Genomic DNA, 25058 nt, shown 5'->3' on the forward strand with positions numbered 1-25058 from the left:
ATTTTAAAATTTCTTTTTCAGAAATGCATTTGTTCTATACTGCTAGGATGCTCACTAAATAAAAGACAAGTAAATACTAACTCCTACATCTAGAGAGTATTTTCAAAATATTGACGAGAAGGTATCAGACAGGATGAACTCAGTTTTCTTTTTAAAATCTAGCAGCTGCATTTCTGTACTGCGTTACTTGGGGCCTAAAGTACGCTTACGAGTGTCCCAGGAAACACGGCCTCCTACACAATGTGTAATACCTGAGCTTAACACACTGTAAATTAAGCAAAGGAAACAAGCTCTTTTAAATGTTTTTATTACAGAAAAACAAAAGACTTACACTTGACTTAAAAAAGCAGCGTTATTTAATGAATTCAAAGTTATTACAGTGAAGTTGCTTTAAGAAACCTTTAGATACTGAAGAAAAAAATAAAATGCCAGATTCCCCCTCAGACAGCATTCTAGATTAGTTCCATGACCACAGCAAAACCCTTAATTTCACATCACTTCTGACACCTAGTATATGACTTGTATGCTTTTCTTCTCCCTGTGTCTTGTTGAATATAGCTGGGAGAAGGATTTGGTGAAAATGGCAGTACATTTCAAGTTTAATTTTCAACAGTTCAGTACACATCTGATTGATAATACAGTTCAGAAGTGACTGAGACACATGCTTTCCTCCTACCTTTAGCAGTTAAGTGTTACAGTTTTAACAGACTCCAGTGTGATCTGTTTCTCACACAGTATTTATCACATTCCGGTCCATATCTCAGAAGATTTCTCAGCAAGTTATTTGGCTACTACTGATTATAAACACAAACAAAAATAACCACAAAAATGAAGGCTCATAGTTGAAACAGTTCTTAGCAGTGCAGCAGAATTCAGAACTTCTTTTTTTTAAATTACACACCATAGAAGGAACAGCAGTGTTCCAGTGACCACTTCAGTTTTCTTATTAAGTCAAAAGCTGCAGGTTTCCCGCCTGAGCCAAAATTAAATATGTAATTGATCTGTATTTGAAATCTTGAGAAAAGAGACAAATCAAGAAAACATATTACTGCCTTAACAGTCCTACATTTTTACCATCAGCACTGAGTTGTGCTAAAGTCCAAAGAAATTTACAGGCTTGTCATTAAGTGATTTTTTTAAAAAAACAACAACAACAAAAAAACCTCAAGAGCTCTACACCATGTTAAAAAACTTTCTAAACACATTTTTAAGCATCTCACTCTTCAAATATATGTTAAAACTATACCTCAAAGATTCTGCCAAAAAAAAAAAATCAAAAAGCAAGAAAACTCAACTCACTATGTACAACTAGCTATAATGACAAAAAATGAAAACGGAGAAAACAAAAAGGGGAAAAAAAAAACATATCAGACACCTGCTACGCAGTATTCTATGAACTCATTTTTTTTCCTCTCCTCCCAAAAAGAAAAAGGTTGGACTCAAAATCAGACATGGAATTTTTCTGAAAAAATTTCTAATCTCCTTAGATATTGTTTAGACTGATAACAAAAATCTTTGAAGTCAGGCATCTACTTACTGTACTCTGCACTGCAACATGAAGCTAGCTGTTACCAAGCTATTTAAACAGAAGAAACAAATTTCTTTCCTACAAGGAAAAAAGATGCAATACATTTTCCCTGGTTATGATTTATATCATCATCAGGTTTACTCAAACACAGAACTTGTCTATTTAAGCTTACCCATGTTTTTTATTTAAAATTCCTTACTTTAGTGCTACAGCATAGTAATTTCTTATGTGATCGAGCTGCCTTATAAGGACATTATAATCTGTATTATACAGTAATATAACCTTTAAAAGAAAAAAACAAAAAAAAACCAAAAAAACCCAAACCAGCATGAATACTAAGAGGAAGAGCAATGTACGTTTTGTTTCTGTGGTACTTTCCATGACATCGACACCAAAGGCTGCTTTATAATTTATCCTTGGAGATTTTAACCCTGGACACAAATTAGTCCTTTTCACAGTCACAGGGTTGTATTAAAAGTGACTTTTATGATTAAACAGGTAACAAAAGTGCATTATACTGACCAATCTCTATAAATGCTAATATTATGCTACATTAACTCCCTCCTTCAGAGTAGGTAACAAACAAAAGTATCAACACCAACTACCTCAAAGATATGTAACAATCTGAATTAAACACTGTAAAACAAATTTACACCATTCAAAAAAGCTTGTCATTAGACAGTTATGCAAAATAGTCAGAGTGTGTTTATATTTACGTCTTTATCAAGTTGTACTGTGGATTCAGAAAACTTAAAGATCATTTGCACTACAAGTTTGTGTAAGCACTCATACAAAACAATTTAACAGGCAATCATGTTCTAAAAGGTTTCTAATGTAATTTTCCAATATTTTTAGCTGCTAAAGCACTAATAAAGATTTAATTTAGCATATAACTCCCACATCCTATATCAAGTAAACATTCTTGGCTGCCAATAATTATGTTATTACATGGTAAAACAGTCCTCCAGTTCCTAACAATTTACATTTAACTTGAGAAAATAGAAAAGGTTGGGGTTTTTTTTCCAAAATAATGTGCAACAGGTAGAACACATGACTTCTTGGAAAACTCAAAGTTGTCTTTAGCTATCAGGCTCTGAAAGACTTTACAGATCTCTTAATCTTTCTTAGTTTTCAGCCTTAATTTTATGTGAGTGAGTGTTTAGCTGGGCTATATTAGTAGTAGTTCACCACATACACTAAGGTCAAGTAATATTATCTTTATCTCACTGTTCTGGAAATGGACAATTCAAAACTCCTCAAAAAAACAGTGTACCTGCAAATTTCTTCAGTTTAAATTGCTCTCTGTTAATCTATTAAAGACAATTAAGAGAACATCCTTTTTTTTTCCCTGTCAATTTCTGATAAAATTTGAATACATGCAAGTCAAAACTACCATAATGCAGACAAAAAGGTCCTCTTTCATGAAGATCATCAATAAATGATTATCTTCAATAAATAAGTCTATTTGGAAATTCTAGAGAATTATTTTGCTAAACAAGTTAGTCTTTTTTCTTTTCCATTATGTCTTTCTGTTTAAGCTCTCCATCTGAAAGTTCTGTATATTTTCCATTCTTTTCCTCCTCTTGTTCTTCCTCACTGCCTTCATCCGTGAGCTCCCGATCACCGTTTTCCTTTTTAGCTGCCTCATGTTCATCAACCCCTCCATCTGTATCAGCTGTGCAGATTCCATAACACATAATGCTGATGACCCCAAGAGGCAACCCAAAGAGAAAGCATCCCAGAAGTGGTGAACTCTTGAACACAGACTGTTGAAACACAAATTTCAAGTAAAAAAAACTTTCAGTGAATATACAAAATTACCGCATTACTTCTCTTATTACTCTGTGTATTTATTCAGAAACATCAAAAATGACAGCCAGGGCAGTTTTTGGGTGTTTTTTTGGTTTGTTTTCCCCCCAGAAAGGAGGAGTCATCCTCATTTTAACAATCCCTACTATAAGTTCATAAAAAAACACTTAGAAGTTCAAATATTACAATGTGGCATTGGGATAGTTAATGTTAACATGCTAACTGTATATCCTATTCATTGTTTGAAGCTTGAGAAACAATTGTTCTAACAGTGTTAACACTTTGAAGCCACCAGTTTCATCTCTCATTTGTGTCTCATTCTCAAAAATTAGTATAAGTAATAAGGTATCTGCAGAAACATTCTGTTATTAGCTTCTTATTGAAGAGTAGTTTAATGGCACAGGAGGAAGGATTTTTGGTTTCAGAAACTGATGGCTAAATGTTGCACATTCACAGAAGTTTGGAAGCCACTAGTACAGAAACATGTGTTTCAAATTAAATTCACAGTACGAGTTTTGTGTAGGCTTGTGTAGGCCAAGTGAAAAAAATGGATTTGTGTACATCTTCCCAACAAAATTCTGTTCAGCATAATTAACCTATAAGAAAGATGTTAAAAATATTTGCTTTAAAACTACAGCAAGGGTAGTATTTAATCCCCTTATGCTCTAACTAATTAGACTGAAACCATAACATTTCTCGGAATGTGAAAGTGCTATGAATTTCAGTGAAAGGATGTCAAAAGGGTCAAGGAAAAGATTTTGAATTCTCCCTGTTCTAGCCCTTAAAATACAGGTCAGACTAATACAGAAAAGGAGTGAAAAATGAAGAAACTAATGTATGTTGAATATTTAGCACGCTGGAAAATATTAAAAACTTTAGTCAAGAAGTTCATTTGGCTTAAACCTAATTTATATATACCTATAATATATACACAATATATAAGATAAACAAACTTATATAAAAAGATTTCTAAACTCTCTGAAAATATTTGCATCTTGATTGACAAAGGCACCATCTAATTTAACAAAAAATAAAACTTACCACTACAGTAGACTTGGCATCATAGATTATTCTCTTGATTCGTTGCAGAAGTCCATCACCACCCTGTGCCTGAAATTTCAAATGGAACCATATCAAAACTGCTGACACTTTTCAGTTCATTCTTCAGACCTTGCAATCTTAAGTCCCTTTAGAAGGAAATGAAAAGTAATTATTCTTGCATCTCATGATGCCCAGACACTCCAACTTCTCAAGCATGGACAAATATTTCAATAGTCTCATGAAAAATACTCTCCCAATTGTTTTAAACAATCAGTGCAAACTTTAACAGTGGACTGGCCCTCCATTCCCTTCCATAGAGGAACACTAACAGAAACTACCAACTGTCCTGATGGAGCAATTATGAAATTGCAGAGATCTTCTGAACTTTCCTGCAGCTGATGGATATCTATTTATGGATTATGACAGGAGCAGTTAGAAAAATCTAAGAACTAAGTAACAAGAAGATATGAAGGTGTAATAAAGAAAACTTGTGTCAAGCAATGACAGACTATACCTATATTGCCACCTAATTTAGCAGTCTTTAAAATAATTACATGAATCCAAAGGCAATTTGTCTGTTGAACAGGACCAGTCTTCATCTGGCTTGAGTTGCCAGAGAAACAAATGGGAAGAAAACCTACATTTTGGAAGTCAACTGATCAGCACTTGACCCTGACCAAAACCCCTCAAATGACAAAAAAGTCCACAAAGGTGAAACAGACTCACAGAAGGCTATCTTCTGGCCTTACAGAAAATCACAAGAAAGTTAAGGTGAATAATACAATACTTCCCAAGGAAAGAAGGAAGTGGGGGGGGGGAAATGTTATACTTCTCAGAAATTTCACTGTGGTTCAGAAAGTCTGCATCCTATTACTTGTTTACCAGCATACGTTGAAGACTGCCATTCCTCAACAGCTGCACAATTTCTTGGGCCTGAATGGAGCCAAAGTAGTGCCATTTAATGTCTATAGACACCATATAAATGAAGTCACATCCTGTATTGTCTGTCTTGTATTAGCACTCTCACATACATATAGAGATGTGAATTTAGACAGACCTTTAATCATTCTAGCTGAAATACTGCAAACAAAACGTAGAAGGACCTAAGTGACACTATGGCAAAAAACACAAGGCATCACAAACGAATTTCCTCAAAGTTAAAAAACAGACAGAAACCAATTTTATTTGTTGCTTCAACTAGAAGGATATATTTAAATAGAGTCAAATAGAGTCAAATATTTAAATAGAGTCAAATGATAACATAATTCAATGCAATTAAAGCATTAAAAAAGGGGAACTGAAGAACAAAGAACCACCAAATAAGTTACAGGAATACCCCTCACCTTGCAACCAGAAGCATGGCCAGTAAAGTAATGAACAGCAAGCAAATCCACCTATATTATGTTGCTACATCAATTTGTCAGATTAAATAAACCAAAGTACCCCATATGACTGAAACGATCTACAGCATTACTTGTCATCACCACCTGATGACCTAAAACTGCTGGCATAACAAAGTGGGATTCGGCTAACACAGTAAGCATTCAATATACAGTGAACTAGGGCTTAAACCAACATAGGCTTCTCCCAACAGTCAGCCAAATGATTTGTTAGCACTGCCTCCCTTCGTGGGAAAGCCTTCTTGCCCCATAAGAGCAAATGAATGCTCTGATCCATGATCTCCTTCCTCATCCACACAACATAGCCTTCTGTCCAACTTACAGTACACTGAGGGAACAGGCAAACCTGAGTTTGTTTTGTCAACATTAAAAAATTGTCCAAGATATCAATTCCAGATGGATTTATTAATTTTGTTGTTTTAACAAAAGACAGCTCATTTTTAGTTTTAGAGCAGAGAGAGAGGTAAGCTTGTATCTGTTAGTAAAATGCAAAGCAAATATACCACTGGTTTTTTAATCTGAACTTATAATTCATCAAGATATTGGATTTATTAATTTACTGTCCAAAAGAAAGGGTAGAGATGAATTATGCACTATAAAGACAATCTTAAACAAATGCATTTAAAGCAAACCAGGAGATGAATAAAAAGCTCTCCATTTACCAGTGACATCAATAAAAGGAATATCAAGAGAAGTCAGCTAACATTATGCTATAAACAAAAAAAAGCTTGCTTTCTACAAGAGGTTCTGCAGTCAGAACAGCGAGCAACATCACACCTCAAGAATTCACAATCATGTATTCACTGACAGCACCCAAGACAGGAAGACAGACAGGACAGGAAGATAAAACACATGGCATAACAATCAGAGTAACCAATTTTTTTCCCTACTTAAGCATCTAAGGAAATAAACACCAACCAATATATTCCAAGTCACAATGAAGACTTACTTCAGCTGTACCATCCAAGATATTGTTAATAAACTGAACCATGTCTTCTGTGTTCTCAATGTGCCTATCTGGTAGAAAATACTGCTGATTGGAGGTATTCAATACAACAATAGTAGGGATTGTCAAGTCACTGGAAACATAAAACAGATAGTTTATATATTTAAAGAACTACTGTGTAAAACACTGCAATTCAAATAATTCCTACATCATTTAAAAGGGTATCCATTAATCTTCACTTTGTGTGTATTCCTTATAGCAGTTCCTTAAAAGCAAGAAGGAAGTGCAAAAAGAATCACCTGAATGGTGTGAGCATGCTTCTCATTACTTTTTCTTTCACATCTGTGTCAGTGACACTATTGAAGCTTATTGCATTTTACACACCCATAGTGACTGCAAATCAGGTATGTTATGACTTGCCAATTAGTAAGAGATCACAGATAGTAGCCTTGTATATGAAATGTACTATTAGTACAATACATTAAGTGTTTTAGTGTGCAAAGCCAAAAGCATAATCCAAAAATTCAATCCCATACAGCCATGGTCTAACTGATCATTTCTATCAATCAACCTCTACCTGTCAAGTCAAAAGAATAAACAATAACAACCAAAGTTTTCTACATCTCTTTTAGATATGGCAGAGCTTTTAAACAATTATTACTCAGCAGTTGACCTTCACATGCATAAGCATGGTTTAGTATCACAGAATCAGAAAGGAAGAAAAAAGAAAACAAAAAGAAAAAAAAGGTTAGAAATTATCTCTGGAGATAAACCAGTATAACCTACTGTTCAAAGCAGCCCTAAATTCAAAATTAGATCAGATTTAGGAAATTTAATACTGCATAAGAACATTGTTCAATAAGAAAGATTTAAAATACATTAAATAAGTAAGGTGAAAAATCTCCTGTACTCTGCCAATTTTCTACAGTTCTGTCAATAACGAATTTAAATACTAGGTGGCTTTCCTTCACAGCAGAAGCAATGCAAACCTTGTTTTTCTACATTTTCATTCTTCTCTAATAGTGCCCCACCCATGTACATTTGTAATCCATGTAATATTGATGATGATTTCAGCCTTAACTGTGGCTATCAATCCATAATCAATTATTTCATGAAAATATTGTTTAGCATTTATTCAAGATTGCCATTTTTCTTTGAAGTCACAGAAATTATTCTAAATTTTCTCACACATTTTAGGTGTTTTGTTTGTTTCTTAATTTAAAATCAATTCCAAACCTAGAAGTGAATAAGTTTAATAATTACACATGAAAATTTTCTAAACTCCCAGAAAGCTGAACACTTTAAGACTTAAGGTGCAGACCACGTTCCTAGGACTCAAGTTGAAAGCATGGTGGCACCTCAGAAAAATGTAAGGCCAACTACAGAGATAACAAAATAATTTCATCTTGTCAAAGGAACTTTAAAAAAACTAACCAAACAACAAAACTTCGTCAACAGTGACAACCTGCAACATAAGACTCTCTAAATACAACTTTTCCCTTGACATTTTTATTCTCTATTTATTAGGAACACACAAGAAATATAAGTAGGAGGCAATCAAACCAAGTCAGGTGTTTCTGCAAGTGCCTGGTAACAAGTTATGAACCTCTGCCAAAATACCTCATCCCAGCCAAAACAGAACCAGTTTTATTCCTTGGATGCAGAAAAGATTGCGCCCCCCCCCCCCCAAAAAAAAAAAAAAAAAAAAAGAAGAAAAAAGAAAAAAGTGCTTCTATTGCATCTAATAGTCTGGTAACTGAGCTTCTTGGAGTTGGTTGTAGAGCAGCTGAAAGATAAACTCCATATACAAATTTTATATGCTATACAGAGATTCATAAAAACACGTTTAATGTTTCTTCCAAGAGCTGAGGAATTAATACTCTACATACACCTACAGTTGATATTCCAGTTATGCTATATATGTTAGCTTACACAAAAATGTATCTTTGCTTTCAGTAAAATACATACTATTCTGTTTTCTTTTGGGCATAGTTTTAACTATACCATTTTTAATCCAAAAGCATGTTCAACCACTGCTGAAGAGACAGATAAATTATGTCTACTAATGGAGTTACAGCCAAGTTAATAAGTGTACTTCTGTCAGGGACTACTACTTCTATCCCCACGAGTCACACAATATTTTGTCCTTTGTGAAGAAACAGAATTTGTTCCTATGTGCATCTAGCACAGTAAAAAAGTATTCTGCAATAGACCTCTCACTATTCAGACTTTTTCTATTTCCACTTGCTGCCATCTAGTGGAAAACTGAAGGACTTGCAATACGGTTTTGCTCGAATTATTCAAGTAACCGCACGAAAAGCAGCTACTTATAACACTGAATATATTTTGCTGCATTCTTCTGCTGCTTTCCACTTATGCTGGAAATGTATACACTCTGTGTAGAAAATAATTAAAAGCCTGTGAGTATTTCAACAGCAACTTACCATATACTACAATTATAAAATCAGGCATTTTGCAGATTAAGTTAAACAATCCAGCTAAACAGATCTTGCCACTAGATCACTACCACTGTTAAGTGGCAATTCTGTCTTCTTCCCCTTCATTTTCTTCCTCCTAGGGACCTCATCGCCCTCCCCTGCTTCTTTGCACATCAGTTCTGGTACTCAGCAGAATACATGTGAAGACATTTAAGGGTTTTGTTGGATCAGCAAAATAACTCCCCTACTCGCCTAGCCAAAAAAGCAAACACTTTTCTGCCAGATAAACAGGCTGAAACAGCTCAGCAGACAGTCAGACATAAGAGCCTGCACAGAAGAAGCAATTAATGAAGTGAGGAAGGTCTCACTTTTGGCAACTATAAAGCACTAGATCAATCACATCACTTAACTTCAATTGAGACACAGCTGTTTTTAAATTAATTGTATTCAGGTGTAAATCTACAGACATTCCACAGAAATACAGACCTTGTGCCTCCTGAGTGCCTATGAAGCTCCTAGAACCTTTAGGGGCATGAATACATGCTTTGTTCATGCTTTGACCCACAAGAAAGAGGTGGCATATTGACCCCTGGTTTTCCCTTCTTTCACTCAAAAGGCCAGAGGAGAATAAGTAGTCAACTGTAAATGCCAAGCAGCTTAACTCTCTAATTATGCATTTTTTGACAAGGATCATAATAAGGGGAAATGTCAAGCATCTTGTTAATACCCATATTTCACAATGTACCATGTACATATCAAGTGCAGACAGCATCTTCCATGCATTTTATGCTGGTTCTCTGCAGAAGCATATTTCTATGCATGTCTTAAAAATGCATCAAGAATAAAATGTGCCTCTCCAGAAATAAAAACCATAGATAATGCATAAACATTATTTACATTTCCTGTTACAAATTGACATAACTTTTAATTTGTCTAGTGCTCTGTAAATTTAACTAAGAAAAAAAACCTCACAGTTCTAATAGAGTAATTAATTTCACAAAGTAGACCTAAAAGATAAGCTTTGTCAATCAGCATTATCAGTAAGCCAAACTTCTAACAGTAAATTATGCAGTTTAATTTAACAAACAACTGATACTACGTCACATGCTGAATTCTGAGGGCAGCTATTTTTTTTTTTTAACCCATGACAGGCAAGAATTCTTCACAAGATTGTTTTCAATTAAATATACTTAGCAACAAATACAAGAGAAGAAAGAATATTCAAATAAGAATTTACTTACTCCATTAGTAAACTATTAATGTAATCATTTCCATCCATATGGCCAAACTGGAAATCCCTGTAAGAGAAGCAGTGAAAAACAGAATGATGAAAAAGAAAACAACACAGTGGGTTTCAGCAAAAGTTCTTCCTTAAATATTTTTCCTGTAACTGAAGACGAGAGCACACACTCAGCAATACAATTCAAAAATTGACGATGTACAAGACAGTCAGCATCCCAAAACACACTCAGTTAATGGAATGGTCTTATTAAATATCAGCATATGAATAAAAAAGCAGGTACTATAACATTTTTCATGTAGAAAAAAATTACTGCTGTCTTAAATGAACTTCTGCATTAACCTTTCTAAGATATCATAATACCATGTGTACCTACCTGTGAAAGTGATCCCGATAATCTCTAGCAACTTCCTGAATAATAGATTTTAGTCTGGAGGGAAAAAAAGTGACATTGATAATCCAGGATATACTCTGTCAAAATGCAAACAATAAACATTGAGATTTCCCCAGTAAGCAGCAAATAGTACCTCATCAGCAATAAGGATTCTCTATTCCATTAACAAAAAACACCTCGTTCATCTTGCTTTGTTTCTAAGGGTTGAAAGGCTATCTACCACATAGTCTCAACACACAAAAAACACAGTCAGGCTGCTTCACTCCATCTATTGCCTTCTGAAGATGCAGCACTGCGACTCTGAAGAAAATCCAAAGAGGTCCGGGAAAATAGCATACACAGTACTTGAACAATATTTTCTTAGTCTAATTATGTATGCAATCAGAAAGCGACAGAGGAAGGTCTTGTTCCCCTCAGTCTCTTCAGCAAACTCCAACCCAACTGAAAATGCCCCTTCTTAATATAAGTTCCACAGACAACCAATATATAAGCATCACTAATTCATTTCTAGTGCAACTGAGCTGAAGAACAGTCATTTGTTTAAAGTTACTCAATTAATCTCAAAGTCATCTGAACTCAAGTACTCTCGTCTATGCTTAAAAGGTGACACAATAGCTTTAAAAAGCTATGCGATCACTCTTTGCTCCTGTGATCTCATTAACAAATGGCAGACGAGTGATACAGGAACTTCCATCATCTCATTGAACTTACATGTGCTTCAACAGAGCCATAAACCAAGTAAATTCAGTAGGCTGAAGTCATAAATTAGAGAACATCCACAAGTTAAAACCATTCATTTAGCCTAGCATTTCTTAATATTTAAGAAACTTCCAAAGTTCTCTATGTCATACCAGCACATTTCTCCCACAGTCTCACCAATGCTCAATTCGGTACCTGGTATGTTCCACTGAAGAGTTTTTATCATCAATGACTGCAATAGCCACAAGTTTTCCTAAAATAAGGAATAAAATACTTGAAACCATTTAAAAAGAAGCACACATTCTCAGATGGAAAATACTTCAACCTAGAAGATCAGATACTCTGCAGGGACAGGAATTAGTTTTTAGTATAAACCAACCTCAGTGCCAAATAGCCTATTCTAGCTGACCAAACTGTGATTTTCTTAAAGCTACTGAAAATAAATTAAGAAGTAGCTTAATGCCACACCACTAGCATTCTATGAAAAGCCTGTCTATAGAAAGAAGTTAAAAGTGGGAAAACACAGCTAAAAATTAATACCCTACTCAAGCTGCATATTTGTATATACCTAAATATGAGGCTATGGAAACCTTTATTATATAATGGCAATTACAAACTGATTCTAAGTGATTGAATCCCTATTGTATGGATTAAGTAACAACTATTTTTCACACTACTGAAAATTTGGAGTATCATCCTTTCAGAAAAAAACATGGAAAATTTACTGGCAGAGCCCAGAATTTATTACATCCAAAAAACAACTTAGTTCACAGACCTCTGTCAGAGGAGTTTAAAGACCAAACACCAAACTATACTGATCTTTTCAGGATTCACTTTGTGAAGTGTTTCTGATTAAAAGGCAAAAAAAATTCCAAAAACAAAGCCTCCTAAGGTGAACCAGATCACAATATGTTTAGAAAGCTGGCCAAAGGTTCTCCAGACCAAGCACTTCCTGTTAGGAAAGCAGATCTGTTAACAGTGTAGTCATCAGCTCAATTAACTAAAGCCTCTGGAGTGCAGAAGTGTGCAGTTTAAGTCTCTCTAGACACCATGATTCACTCAAAAACCTCCCTACCAAGCCAATCTATTGCTCAATGCCTACTTATCACCATGCTACAAGAAGCATTCCCCTCAAAAAAAGAAACTCACTCTTGTTCAAGTTATACCGAAGAGTTTTGAGGGCAAGAACAATGATTCACTCCCAGGCTTTCTTGTGAAACAGCAACAGCTTCCCACCACCCCACTTCTTCCATACTTCAATTCTCACTTTTCCCCATTTCTTTCCACACCCTAAGACACTACCTAGTGAATACACTAGGACACAACTACTTTTTAGACTGGAAAAGATGATGTAGATAAATTCCAGGTACTGTGTATTTATACATAGGGCTCTTAAATATAAATTATGGCTTCTCCATTGTATTAATAGAGTAATAATTTTTTTTTTTTGGTAATTTGAGGATTTGTTAAACAAAAATGTAACAGGAAGAAATATGCTACATTTAAACAATTTGTAACAGCACTTCTGTAAATAATCTTTTAAAATGTAGGTGTAACAATATTAGTTTCACAAACATGTAAGAACATAGATGTTTCATAACCTTTAAAACCTGAAATACCTCAATGTTGCACTGAATATAAACTTCTTTCTTTTGAAATGGAATGTAGATTATAAGGTATCCTGGCCTGGAAAAATCAACACTTAGAGCATTTCTTCTGCTACTTCAGAGTATGTATACCTTAAGAGCAGTACAAGTCATTTGCCTATTCCAGAAGACACTTGACTGCAAAGTTTACACTTGGCTTGCAAAAAATTTTACTACAGAAAAGCTGAAGTATTCCAGGACAGGTCCACTTTGGTACATGCTCTCCTCCCTTCCTTAACATATCTACTTTAAAGATATCTGAATCCATTAGATGTAAGACATATCTAAACCCATCCATATTTGATACCTCTAAATCCAGTCATAAAGTTCTCTGTAGGTATTCCAAGAGTTAATATGTAATTTATGCAAAACCTAAGCTGCACTTAAATTAAAAGTCCTACTAAGTTTTTGTGAATACTACAGGATTAGACATAGCAATTTTTATGTTGTGAGCAAAGGACTAGTGTAAGCTTTGGATGAAGCCCCTAGTCAACAGAACAGGTCTCACCAACATCAAAAGACTGACACTATCAACTCTAACTCTGAGATTAATTAATTTTTGAAGTTCCAGGAACACATTCTTAATGCTCTTTAATTTTTCTTAATGTTAAGTACAAGAGATGCCAAAGAGTTTAGTGGTAGCAGCATCTCACCTGTATCTCCAAGTTCATACAGCGTAAAGCCATCTACGTTAAGATAACCTTGAAATCTTTCTCTATTTATCCAGGACGACAAATCACCGTCTTCATACTCTAAGAAAAAAAAACAAAACAAAAGCATTAAAAAAAAAATTTTTTTTTTGTAAGGTGGGCAATCAGATTTATTTATTTCAGTACTACAGAGGCAAAAGCTATTTTTTCCCCCTTTTTTCCTTTTATTGTTGCTAGACAAGATCTCACACATTTCTGGACATTTCAGTTTTAGAACTTCTAAAGCTATTTTCAATTGTTGAACAAAAAGTAAGTGTATTTTAGCAAAGCATGAAAAGCTGATTTGATAATTATTTTTTCCCAAACCAAGGATAAACAATACTATTCTAGAAGAGAACTGTGACCCAGGGCAGAAGGGAACAGTTTCAATCCCTGTTTTTAAAGGAAAGGGGTCAAGTTTCAAACAAAGTAAAGAGATACAAAATTACAGAAGGAGTATTTGTGAGAGTCCTTAAATGAAATAGAAAGAAATCAAGAAAAAGTAGATACATTAATAGCATTGTGAATGTAAATGAACAAATATTTACATATGATTCAGAATCAGTTATACTGAAAGCTACAGTTTCAGATGCTAGATGTTTTAACCCATAAAGAATCAAATTCTAACACATACCACCAATACCATTATATTCAGACCTTAATCACAAGTTAAAAAGAAAAATGTATATAAACGTATATATGGTGTATATATATACACACATATAAATGCACATTAAATAAATTTATCTTAAATCCTACTGTATAGAGTGAATTATCAATAACTTCAGGTTAACAACTAATTGTCATAAGATTGTCGCAAGCAATTCCAAGCATAAAGCTTCCCACAGATCTGCATCCCATTCCCCTACTATGGGGAAGAAAAAAACCAAAACAAAACACCAGACAAGGCCAGAGCATTGAAATGGATTTTGCTAAACCTTTTTCTTACAGTGAACTCCTCAAATTTCTGCCCAATCATAACAGTTGCACATATAACCTTATCCAGTCTCTTACACTGCACCTTCATAACTTGTTTGATTTACAATAATGTTTCTAGTACATTATAAAAGAGAAAAATTTTTACTCTTAGAATTAGAAGCCTGGATTATTATGAGTTTTGTGTTTGTTTTGAAAGGTGCGGAAAAAGCAAGTGGGCCACACAGCAAAGAGCAATTCAGAAATGTTTCTCTTTGACAAGCTTTCCTTCTCCAGGCCCATATTTAAAAAAAAAAAAAATCAAATACAAATCAAGGAGGCTGTAGAGTGAACTTTTATCTGGAGGATGATTGGTAAGGCAACACACTAAAGAGGAAGACAAGTACAGCCATTCTATGAAATCACAAAGAATATCCTTGATGGCCCATCTGGAGTATTTTGCTGTGGTACTACTGATCCTCAGAAATTAAAACAGCAGAATAACCTTTCAAGTGATGTGTTTTCAATTTAAAGTAAAAACTTGCATTTAAAACAATCTGGATCAAGAGCAGATTTTTTTAAAATAAGCAGTGTACCTATAAGCCAACCCATGATATGCAATATAAGTACGTGTGTGTATGCGCATCTAACAGACCATAAAGCATGGGCTTTACGGTATAGTCTGAGTATAATCTAGCACTTATATGTGGATATCCATACATATGGATATACACTTTTTATATAAATGGCAGGTGTACTGCTGTCAGTGGTGTTATGAAACACTACTAGTCTCAGGTAGCCATTCTACAGCCTACACACTGAACAAGTCAGTTAAAGTAGTTTATCCAGCCTAAAATTGCATATCAACTGCTCCAGTGACAACAGTCCACTTCTCCATAACCTCTTTTTGCAAGGGACGCTTTCAGGAAGGGAAAAACAGACTGAATGGTCAACTGTTCTATGTATGCATAGTACGCTCTGTCAGTTACATAGGGAGAGGTTATGCTGTCTGATCCTTTCCCACTACTAATATCCAAGTTACACAAATGTGAAAGTCACATATGCTCAAAGCTATTGGTTAAGGCCCTCCGAATTTTAATATTGGGAATAAAGGCAGAATCAGTTTCCTCTTCCTTCACAGTTTTTGAAGGAAGGCTTGCTGTACTAAAAAGTAAACAGCCTGTATTGCCAAGGCACAAAAAGCTCAAAGTGGACCCAATCTCCAAGCAGAGCACACATCCAAAAAAAATCAAGTTAACTTCAAGAGAGAGAGATCTGACTGTCAGGAAGAGCACTTAGAGAAAATCTGATTAACTGTTTGAAACTGTAAATTAAACTTATGTGACTCCTCTTCAGCAAGAGTTTTCTTCTATTTTGGATATGATGAATTTGGATGGTGAGTGAAGGGATAACTTTTATAAGTGCATTAATGCCAAAGCAATAACATTAGAAGCTACACCTTACTGATAACACAAAACAAACGTCATCACTTCTACTTCAGTGTTGCTAAAACCAATTCCTTCTCAAATGCATTTTGTTCCATAAGAACTAATTAGTTTTTTCTCTTCTCCTTCATGAAGGAGCTCTTATTTATCATAAAATTGGGGAATTTCCCCGCACCCCAACACAACCACCAAAAAAATCCCAACTGTTCCAGTTTCTCCACATATACTTTAAATATCTTGTCTTAAGGTAATGCCCACTTTTACTTACCATCATAAACAAAGTAAGTTCCATCTTTGAAGACCACAACAGCAGGCAATTCAGGCAATGTCACATACTGAAAGAGGTGGTTTTCAATTAATCCATAGAAGATTAAAAGATTTTTAAACAAACAAACAAAAATCTTAAAATGTGGAAATGCAGTCCATGGGGAAAATCCCAAAGTAAATTTAACTGTTTTCTGTCTACATTTACTAAAATAAATTTATCAGCTTCCGCATACTAAAAAGTAACACAACGTAAACGTATTTTTGAGAGGTAGGTCTCGCAAAGTGTAAATGAAGGATTTTTACTAGTATCTGCAGTAGCATGAAGAATATTTTATGGGTGGGACATGAACTTTAGTGGACAAAGGTCATAACTTGAGGGTGTTATCAATCATGCTCTGTGTTCCCAATTTGCGCTGTTGTCAGCATACCTGTCATACTGTTACTTCTACAATATTGACTGTCCATTTAGTAGAGTAAAATAGTAGCATTGATAACATGTCCCACTAAATCTGGGCTATTTCCTGTGGTTCAGGTTGATGGGAATATAGACACAGCTTCAGCAGACAGGGCTGCAAATAGCCCTAATTTAGGCAAACAGAACAATGAATGCCTGCATTACCATCTTAAACATAATATTTAGGATGGTCAGCAACATGCTCAAAAAAAATACAAGGTGTAGAAACCTTTCCCTTGGAACTGAAAAGAACCTTATTCAGATCATGTTTTCAGTAAACTGCGACAGAAGAAATACTGCATCTACTCCTTACTGCTTGCTACTATTCTAAGTTAAAATTCTAATAGCATTTGTCGGTAAGAATGGACGGTATCATGAGATTAGACAATTCAGCTGTCATCATCAAAACTAATTTACTGATATGTTTGGGAAACATAAGAACAGTATCATGAGTGTTTTTCCAAATGACATGCCTTCTGTAATCATTCTGCATTATCCTTCTTGGAAATACATGTAAAAGCAGTAGGTTTATAATGTAACAGCTCATATGAATGCACAAGAAGTTAATTCTAGATGACGCTTTATTCTCTTATTTGCCCCAAACATAGTTTAGCATCTTTAAAGGGCAAATCAGGCTATGTACAGATTTATGGCTTGCAAAAGATGCCCGAAGCTTGGAATAAGATTACCTAAGGTGACAAACAGTGAATGCTGTCACTAACAGTGAATACTGTCATGCAAAGCCTAGTCATTACAACTAGCAACCAGTGATTTCATAACATTTTTGCTTCTCTCCATCTTCTCTTGCATACCATCACTACTTCAGTTTAAATGACATTTGTGGGAAATTGCATTCGGTGGGAAAAACAGCTCACTGCTTAAATCACAGTCATCAGAGAATCTCAGAGTTCCAGCCTTTTACGCTCTTTCCACTGAACAAGTAAACAGTACTCTTCTTGCTCAGCCGGGGCTGAAGTGCAAATAGTATTATTCAAATTGAGGTAGCTTTTGATGCAAGGCTTCTGGAAATCTAACAATACACTATTTATAATGAGGTTAGTTCTACTTGGAATGTTGGAAAATGCAGGTGCCTAAAAAAAATAAATTATGCAAGTTCTCACCCTGCTAATCCCAAACTAATTTCAAAGTCATGCGTTATCAGGCATGGAGTAGACTTAGGTCCCACTTGGAAATAACAATAAATGAAAAAACCTCTTGATTTTGCTTCAACACATAAGCAACAATGGTTACAATAACAACAGTAGTAGCAATTTTTTCCACCCTTGTGACTAACTGTAAATAATTTCCTTGTTACAGAATCCTCCAAAGAGCCACATGAGAATTCCACAGCCAGTAGACTGGATCTGTTGATCCCTGGGCAGACTAATGTTTTGATCAGCTGTATTGCACAAGGTGAAAATAACTTACCTTTTCACTTTCTTCTGTGATAACCAGGGTACCAGTGGTACTCCAAGCCACAGACCCTCAAACTAGTTATAAAAGTGGTTGGTGAAATGGCTGTCAAGAGCAACAAGAGCTTTGTGTTGGCTAAAAATCAAAGTATCTACCTTCTTGAGCAGGTTGTACGGTCCATGTTGAGTTCTGCACATCTTCTGTTTCATTTTCTTAATATGACTGAACAAGTAATTTGGCCAATACAAAGCAATGACAGACTGAAATTTGGTTTGTATTCTTTCCCCATACAGACTCAAAAATTGAATGTTTCCATGTAATTAGTTTGAAATTTATCAAAGCCAAGTACATTGTAAGAAGCCATCTCTGTGCCATCAAAACAACAAGATTACATATATGAGAACTACACCATTTCTGTGGAAATAGTAGGAACTGAAACAGCTTACCTCAGGCAGCACATCTTCTGAGGCAGAAAAAAAGTATGTATAAACTATTAGTTCTGAAGCAACTTCAATGTATTTTTCCTGCAAAAATACAAACAATGTTTTTTAATTTCTGAACTTTTAGTATGGTTCAAACGAAAGTTTTGTGACATACCTTATCTTCAAAGAGTAATTAGAAAATATGGTTATGACACAAGATTGTAAAAACACTTCAATAAATGTAAAAAAAGATGACAGTTTATTACAAGAATGCACTTCAGTCTTTTAGAAGATATTTTACACTACATCTGTGAATAGCCAAAAGAAGTAACTTTAGTTAATCAAGCTTCAAACCTTTAAAGGAGATTCACCACCAACATACACAAAAAGTACACGATGTCTCTTTTGCACATGCTCGAACATATGCTGGCTAGGAAGTGGCCTGATAAGAGGTCTGGGAGGAGGGAAAAAAGAGAAAGAAAAGTCTCAGTTTCTGCAAGCTCCAAAGCTCAAACAAATAAAAATCCCCAAGAAAATGCCATACAGTTTTTTGTGTTGGTTTTTTTTAAAACTAAATTCCCCAATGCAAATTCATTTAATTTTTCAACTTATTATTTCAGTTTCAACTAAAAGCAAAAAAAATACAAATCCCCCCAAAATAAACTTGCTATGTTCCTCAAATAGCACATTTAAATTTGAAATTAATATCTTAGTACAAAATGCTGCTATGATGTAAACATGCATGCCATTTACTGGCTACAGAATCACAGATTGGGTTGGAAGGGACCTTAAAGATCATCTAGTCCAATCCCACTGCCTTGGGCAGGGACATCTTTCACTAGATCAGGTTGCTCAAAGCCCCATCCAACCTGGCCTTGAAAACTTCCAGGAATGAGGCATTCACAGCTTCTGTGGGCAACCTGTTCCAGTGTTGTCTGTTCCAGTCCCTTACAGCAAAAAATGTCTTTCTTATGTCTAATCTGAATTCACCCTCTTTCAGTTTAAAACCATTGCCCCTTACCCTGTAAGTACAGATCCTGACAAAAAGTCTCTCTCCATCTTTCTTATAAGCCCTCTTTATATAGTGAAAGGCCACAATAAGGTCTTCCCAGCCACAATAAGGTCTCAATCATTTGAGAGATAAAACTCTGAATGCAAGCACAGAAGCTAGAAAATGTGACCTTAGAAATAAATAATCTTACAAAATTCTGGTAAATTATTAGAGATCACTCATATTCCTACGCTACAGAATTCTGAACAATAATTAATATTATGTACCTATATGAATGCTTCTTAATTATATTTAAGAATGAAGGAAACAAATGTGATTCTTTTTTTTCCCCAAAGATTAGGGTCTATAACATTTTGAGGCCACAGGCCACCATAGGGAAGGAAGAAAAAGCCAACAGAAATTGTTATGAACAATTCTGTAAAAGCAATTTCCTTATGTTGCCAATTGCCACAACTCTTCAGATGCATACACATATATTAACCTGATATTTCTAAATGAACTTTTGAGTATTAAGCAGATTCTGCCTTAGTAATGATGTCTATCTATCAGCCAAGATTTAGGCCAGTATTCTTGCCTCTGGCTTCCATGAGGTTCATTTGTTCATAGTTTCCACTACTTTGAAAAGCCCTTAGTTTTTGCACCGTAAAGAAGGGATTGTGACTAGCCAGTCTCTACTTACTTTCTCCATGCCACTTACCACCAGTCTCACATGCAACCACATGTATAGTACATATAGTTTTTAACTTCATGTTGACGTCTTGTTCTTTTTAAAATAGATTTAATTTCTGGCCCACCTCAAAATCCTACAGGAGTCTTAAGTCACCAGAACCAGTCTCACAGAGGAGTATACTTACCCTGCCACTCTATTAGCAAATTCAATTATATCATCTTTGGTTCTAGGTCCTCTATAGTTGTATGCCAAGTCGCCTTTTAAGCTAGATAAATAGGAAAGACAAAAAAAAGAACAGAACTGAAATCAACTAAACTACATCTGCACATATAGAATCACTCAATCTTCACATGTTTATTACAGTCATCTTTTAGCAAGCAATAAGCAAGGTAATTTTGCAAATAGTCAGATAAGAGAAGTGGTCAGCAAAATATAAAACTCAAAAATGCAACACAATGCAATTATGGAGTAAAAACTTATTTACACAATATCTGGTTTACTGACTTCTAAAATAATTAACATTCTTTTATGCTTATTTTTTTCTAGTGCACAGCAGTCATTTACTTTGTAAACACACAGATCATTTAGAACATTTGCTTATGACCACACAAAAAAACCCACACACCCAAACCAAACACCAAACATTCAGCATTTTCACAAGGACTAATGCCTAAGTGGTATAAGACAAACATATAAACTTCTTTAATGCTTTTTTATAATTGAAAAGTATCAAATGACCTGAAAAAACTTCTGAATGTATGTATTAAATTAGGCTTCCGTGAAGTGTTGGTCAGTTTGCTGTACTCTGCTGACAGGGGATGCAGCATGCTTGCATTATAAGAGTATTCAAGTAAGTTTTACTAATTCTAACAGGCTTTCTTTGAATCCATATGGGTTTAGGAAACTCACAGGAAAAAAGTAATCATAAACCCAATTTTCTATGCCTCTATATGCCAATAAAGTTTTTAATCCTTAAAGTTTAATAAGCTAAATATCTCTGCAGCCTTTTTGAGAACTAATTAGACAAGATTTATTATATATTATGAATATTATTTGCTTAAACAATAACCTGCTAACAAATCCAGTATGTTCATAGTAAAAAGTACTCAAAATTGTTAAGTCTTTATTTAACATCACCTTGTAGTGGACTGTACACTATGCATCTTATAAGCAAGTACATATAATATCACTATGGACTGGTATTTGCCTATAAATTTTGTCTTCCATTGATTTTTTTTTTAATTACGTGAAGAAAAAAAATCTATGTCTACATCTCTTGTCAAACAACTGCTCTCACACTTCACCCTATATAGTAACCACTACTGTCACCTACATAAGATTTTCAGGTACACTGAAGAGGAGAGAGAAGTACTTAAAAATAAGAAAATGCCATCAGCAACTCATAAAATGTTAACAGGAAGACTCAGGTATGCACTTACTGCCTGAATCACTCTAAAGGTGTCAAATCAATTGGTGCATGAAATTCCTTTTAATAGTAATAATTTTATATATATATATATATTTGAAATATATATTTATATACACACACTTTTACAAAGTCGCATAGAAAACAGCAGTTAAATGAAATCCAAATTTGCTAACCTGCCTTTAAGAATTCTGTTTCTAAATAAGATGCTCGATATTACTGCATTTCAAAGCAAAACAGTCCTGATAACGTCAAAATGAGATGGTGGAGTATTTTTGTTTGTTTGTTTTCGGTTTTGGGGCTTTTTTGTGGTTTGCTTAAAAATCCCAAACAAAGAGGACTATTTTTTTTTACTGTCATGAAATCAGTGGTAGGATAGGAAACTGTTAGGAATTCAATGGCAAGCATCAACTTACAGCTTAATTGTTGGATAGCCTCGCACTCCAAATTCAGATGCAATACCTGAAAGAAATGTGTTAATGCCAAAGTGAACCAAGACCTTCTTGCTCTTCTACCTTAATCTTTAAACATAGTTTACTATTCAAGCCACATAAATAAATGAAAAACCTACCACTTAGTTCAGTATGAATTATTTTACTTGCTTTCAAGAAGCTGCTGTTATGAAGCTACATCTTTAAATTTTGGACCTCTTTCAGAGGTACTGCAGGGTCCCCGCATAGACTTTCAATTCATATGCCACAAGTCAAATGGCATGAGAATCCTCTAGAGACATGCTTGGTCAGTTTTCACCAAAAGGTAGTATGCATTTAATATGCATATATAATTGGCTGAAAATATCAGAGGCAAGAATTAAGCATCATGGACGTAGAGTTGTGAATACTAATGCTTAAAAGAAATATAAAAGACAATTAACTACTCATGTGCTACAGTAACGGGTAACAAAAGTGCAGTATCATACTGTAGCAGTTACAAAAAAGTCAGGTTTTAAAGCATATTCTGCAGAGGTAAATGTCTACAGTCATCAACTTCACCAGAAATAAGCAACAATAACAACCAGTTACTTACCTGCTGCTTACTAAAGTGGTAAAAACTAAGACAATTGCAGAACCTTTCCCCCCACCTCACGTTTGTTTAAAAACCTTGTATCTTGCTCCCATCAAACGAGTACAATTTGCAACTGCCCTTCCACTTGTGAACATAGCGACTGCCACCTTAAACTACACTTTCCAGTCAGTTCAGTGTTTTCCAAAAGTTAAACTAAGTAGTCTTCAAAAAAGGCTAAAATAAGTCTAAAATTCTGACAATGCTTGTGCAATTCCCTACTGAAAAACAACCCCTGCACTCAAAATGCACCAAAATTCAATACTTTTAACATAAACATTCTGAAGCTACCGACCACATGCCAGAGCAGCAGATGTGGGAGGACTTGTGTGCAGGGCTCTGAATAGTAGTTTAGAAATTGTGACCCTAAGGTCACAATTTCTAAATTGTGGATCAAAACCATTTTGATCCTGCCTGGATCAAAACCCTAATTATTGCACAGAACTACAAGTAAAACTAGCAGCTCACCTACCGGCATCTTAGCCAAAGGAGACTGATCTAAGAAATATGCATACTAGGAACAATTTGATTCTGATCCTTTTCTCTCATAGCTGTACTACATTGAACTAGAATGCATTCAAGTGTGTATTAGAACATTCAATCACAAGAGCTGTCGACAGGCAGTTAATTTCTCCTTGTACAGCTCTTGAGCACAGTCAGGAGAACTACAAAATAGACATTTTTTAAATATATTATTTTAAACATCCCAGTCATGGAGATTAGTCAAATCCTCTCAATATCATGGAAGTGACTTACTTATTTACATCATCACATCCACTTGTTGATATGAAAAATGCAGTATAGGCAAACAGCAGCAATTATGCTAGCCCCAGATGTGACATATTTATACTTTGATCACATCCAGTGGACTTCTGAGGCTAATCCCCACGAAAATTCCACTGATACCACACCAGGTGACTGTTCTGTTGATGTAACTGCTGTACCCTCATTCCACACAGCTACCAGAGGCAACGCTTATTGGATGCTTTATATGTTCAGCTGTGATCTCAACTCTCTGATGACAAGCTACCCAAAGTCCAGATTTTTCACACTACTTCACGTTCCTATTAGGAACACAAACTATGCAGAGCCAGCCATTCATGTTCCTTCCTAGTTACATGTGTGCCCAGCTGCATTTCCTTCTGATATTCTCAACGCTGAATCACTTTGATTTCAGAGAATCTTTAGATTGGGAAGACATTAAGCAATTGACTGAGCTTTTCATATCCAGATGTTGTAAAATTTCCACTTTCAAAATAAAAGCATGAAACTATTTCAAAAGATTTATTGGACTCTATTCTTCATAAAACTGGTAACAAATCTGAGAAGAAAAACATTTCCAGGGCACAAAGGAACCCTTGCAGTTTTTAGTAATTTTTAAATATGCAAAACTGATTTTTAGAACAAAGTGCCAATTCTGTTCTAGGTATCAAATACAAAAATTTAGTATCAGGATGACAGATGCAAATATTTCAGGGTAAGAGTTTATACAATTAAAATGATTTAGAATTTTATATACATGACTGGAATATTAGAGATCCACCAAATCTACTCCCAATTTTGAAGTTACCTGGTTGTGTGATCTTGAAACTTTTATTTGTCCAGACTTATTTTTATTTAGCAAATAAGTACCTTTAAGATTAAACATGATATCAAATTTATGTGGTTTTACAGAAAAAAGCTACATACAATAAATTGGTGTTTGAGACAAGATCATTTTGATCTCAAAAGACCAAACTCTGCTATGTATAAGCACAGAAAAGCTCAAATATCACTGAAAAAAGTATTCTGCATAATATTTCATGCAAATATAACAATCCTGAATAATCAGGTTTAACAGGTATTAACTAAAAACTTTATGTGTATTAACAGAGTTTTATTACATACAGATCTCACTTGGGCCCCACTGGTCCCTATGCCTTCCCTCTTAACTATCGTCCTGGTTCAACACAGATTTAAGTGAAATGACAATAAACAAGCACACTAAAACTAAGAAAATACTGTTAAGCATGCAAAAATCCTCTCATGTCTACCCAAACCACTTCTCTGAATACCTAAAGTTTTGGGTTTTCTCTGAAAAGGTCAGTACGTATGAAAGGCATAATCAAAAAAGAAAGCATTAAAATAGCTGAAATTGGTTCT

The 25058-nt window shown here is 34.8% G+C and overlaps 1 protein-coding gene across 4 annotated transcripts in view; it reads right to left on the minus strand.

Annotated features, from left to right (window-relative positions):
- Window positions 1–291: 291 nt before the first annotated feature.
- TMX3 (thioredoxin related transmembrane protein 3) overlaps window positions 292–25058 on the minus strand; it is a 31534-nt gene continuing 6767 nt past the window's right edge. For 2 of the 4 annotated variants that reach the window (XM_072852808.1, XM_072852809.1), the window contains 12 exons: window positions 22271–22316; window positions 20613–20693; window positions 19101–19200; window positions 18771–18848; window positions 16459–16525; window positions 13795–13893; window positions 11691–11748; window positions 10779–10832; window positions 10404–10460; window positions 6728–6857; window positions 4379–4447; window positions 292–3294 (listed from right to left, as the gene is read on the minus strand). In XM_072852808.1, coding sequence (XP_072708909.1) covers window positions 3028–3294; window positions 4379–4447; window positions 6728–6857; window positions 10404–10460; window positions 10779–10832; window positions 11691–11748; window positions 13795–13893; window positions 16459–16525; window positions 18771–18848; window positions 19101–19200; window positions 20613–20693; window positions 22271–22316 — 1106 coding nt within the window. In that variant the 3' untranslated portion in view covers window positions 292–3027. Of the gene's footprint in view, window positions 3295–4378; window positions 4525–6727; window positions 6858–10403; window positions 10461–10778; window positions 10833–11690; window positions 11749–13794; window positions 13894–16458; window positions 16526–18770; window positions 18849–19100; window positions 19201–20612; window positions 20694–22270; window positions 22317–25058 lie in introns of those variants that run through there. The other 2 variants (XM_072852811.1, XM_072852810.1) reach the window with 2 other exon arrangements.

This window comes from Ciconia boyciana, chromosome 2 (assembly GCF_034638445.1).
Source record: "Ciconia boyciana chromosome 2, ASM3463844v1, whole genome shotgun sequence".
Taxonomy (NCBI): domain Eukaryota; kingdom Metazoa; phylum Chordata; class Aves; order Ciconiiformes; family Ciconiidae; genus Ciconia; species Ciconia boyciana.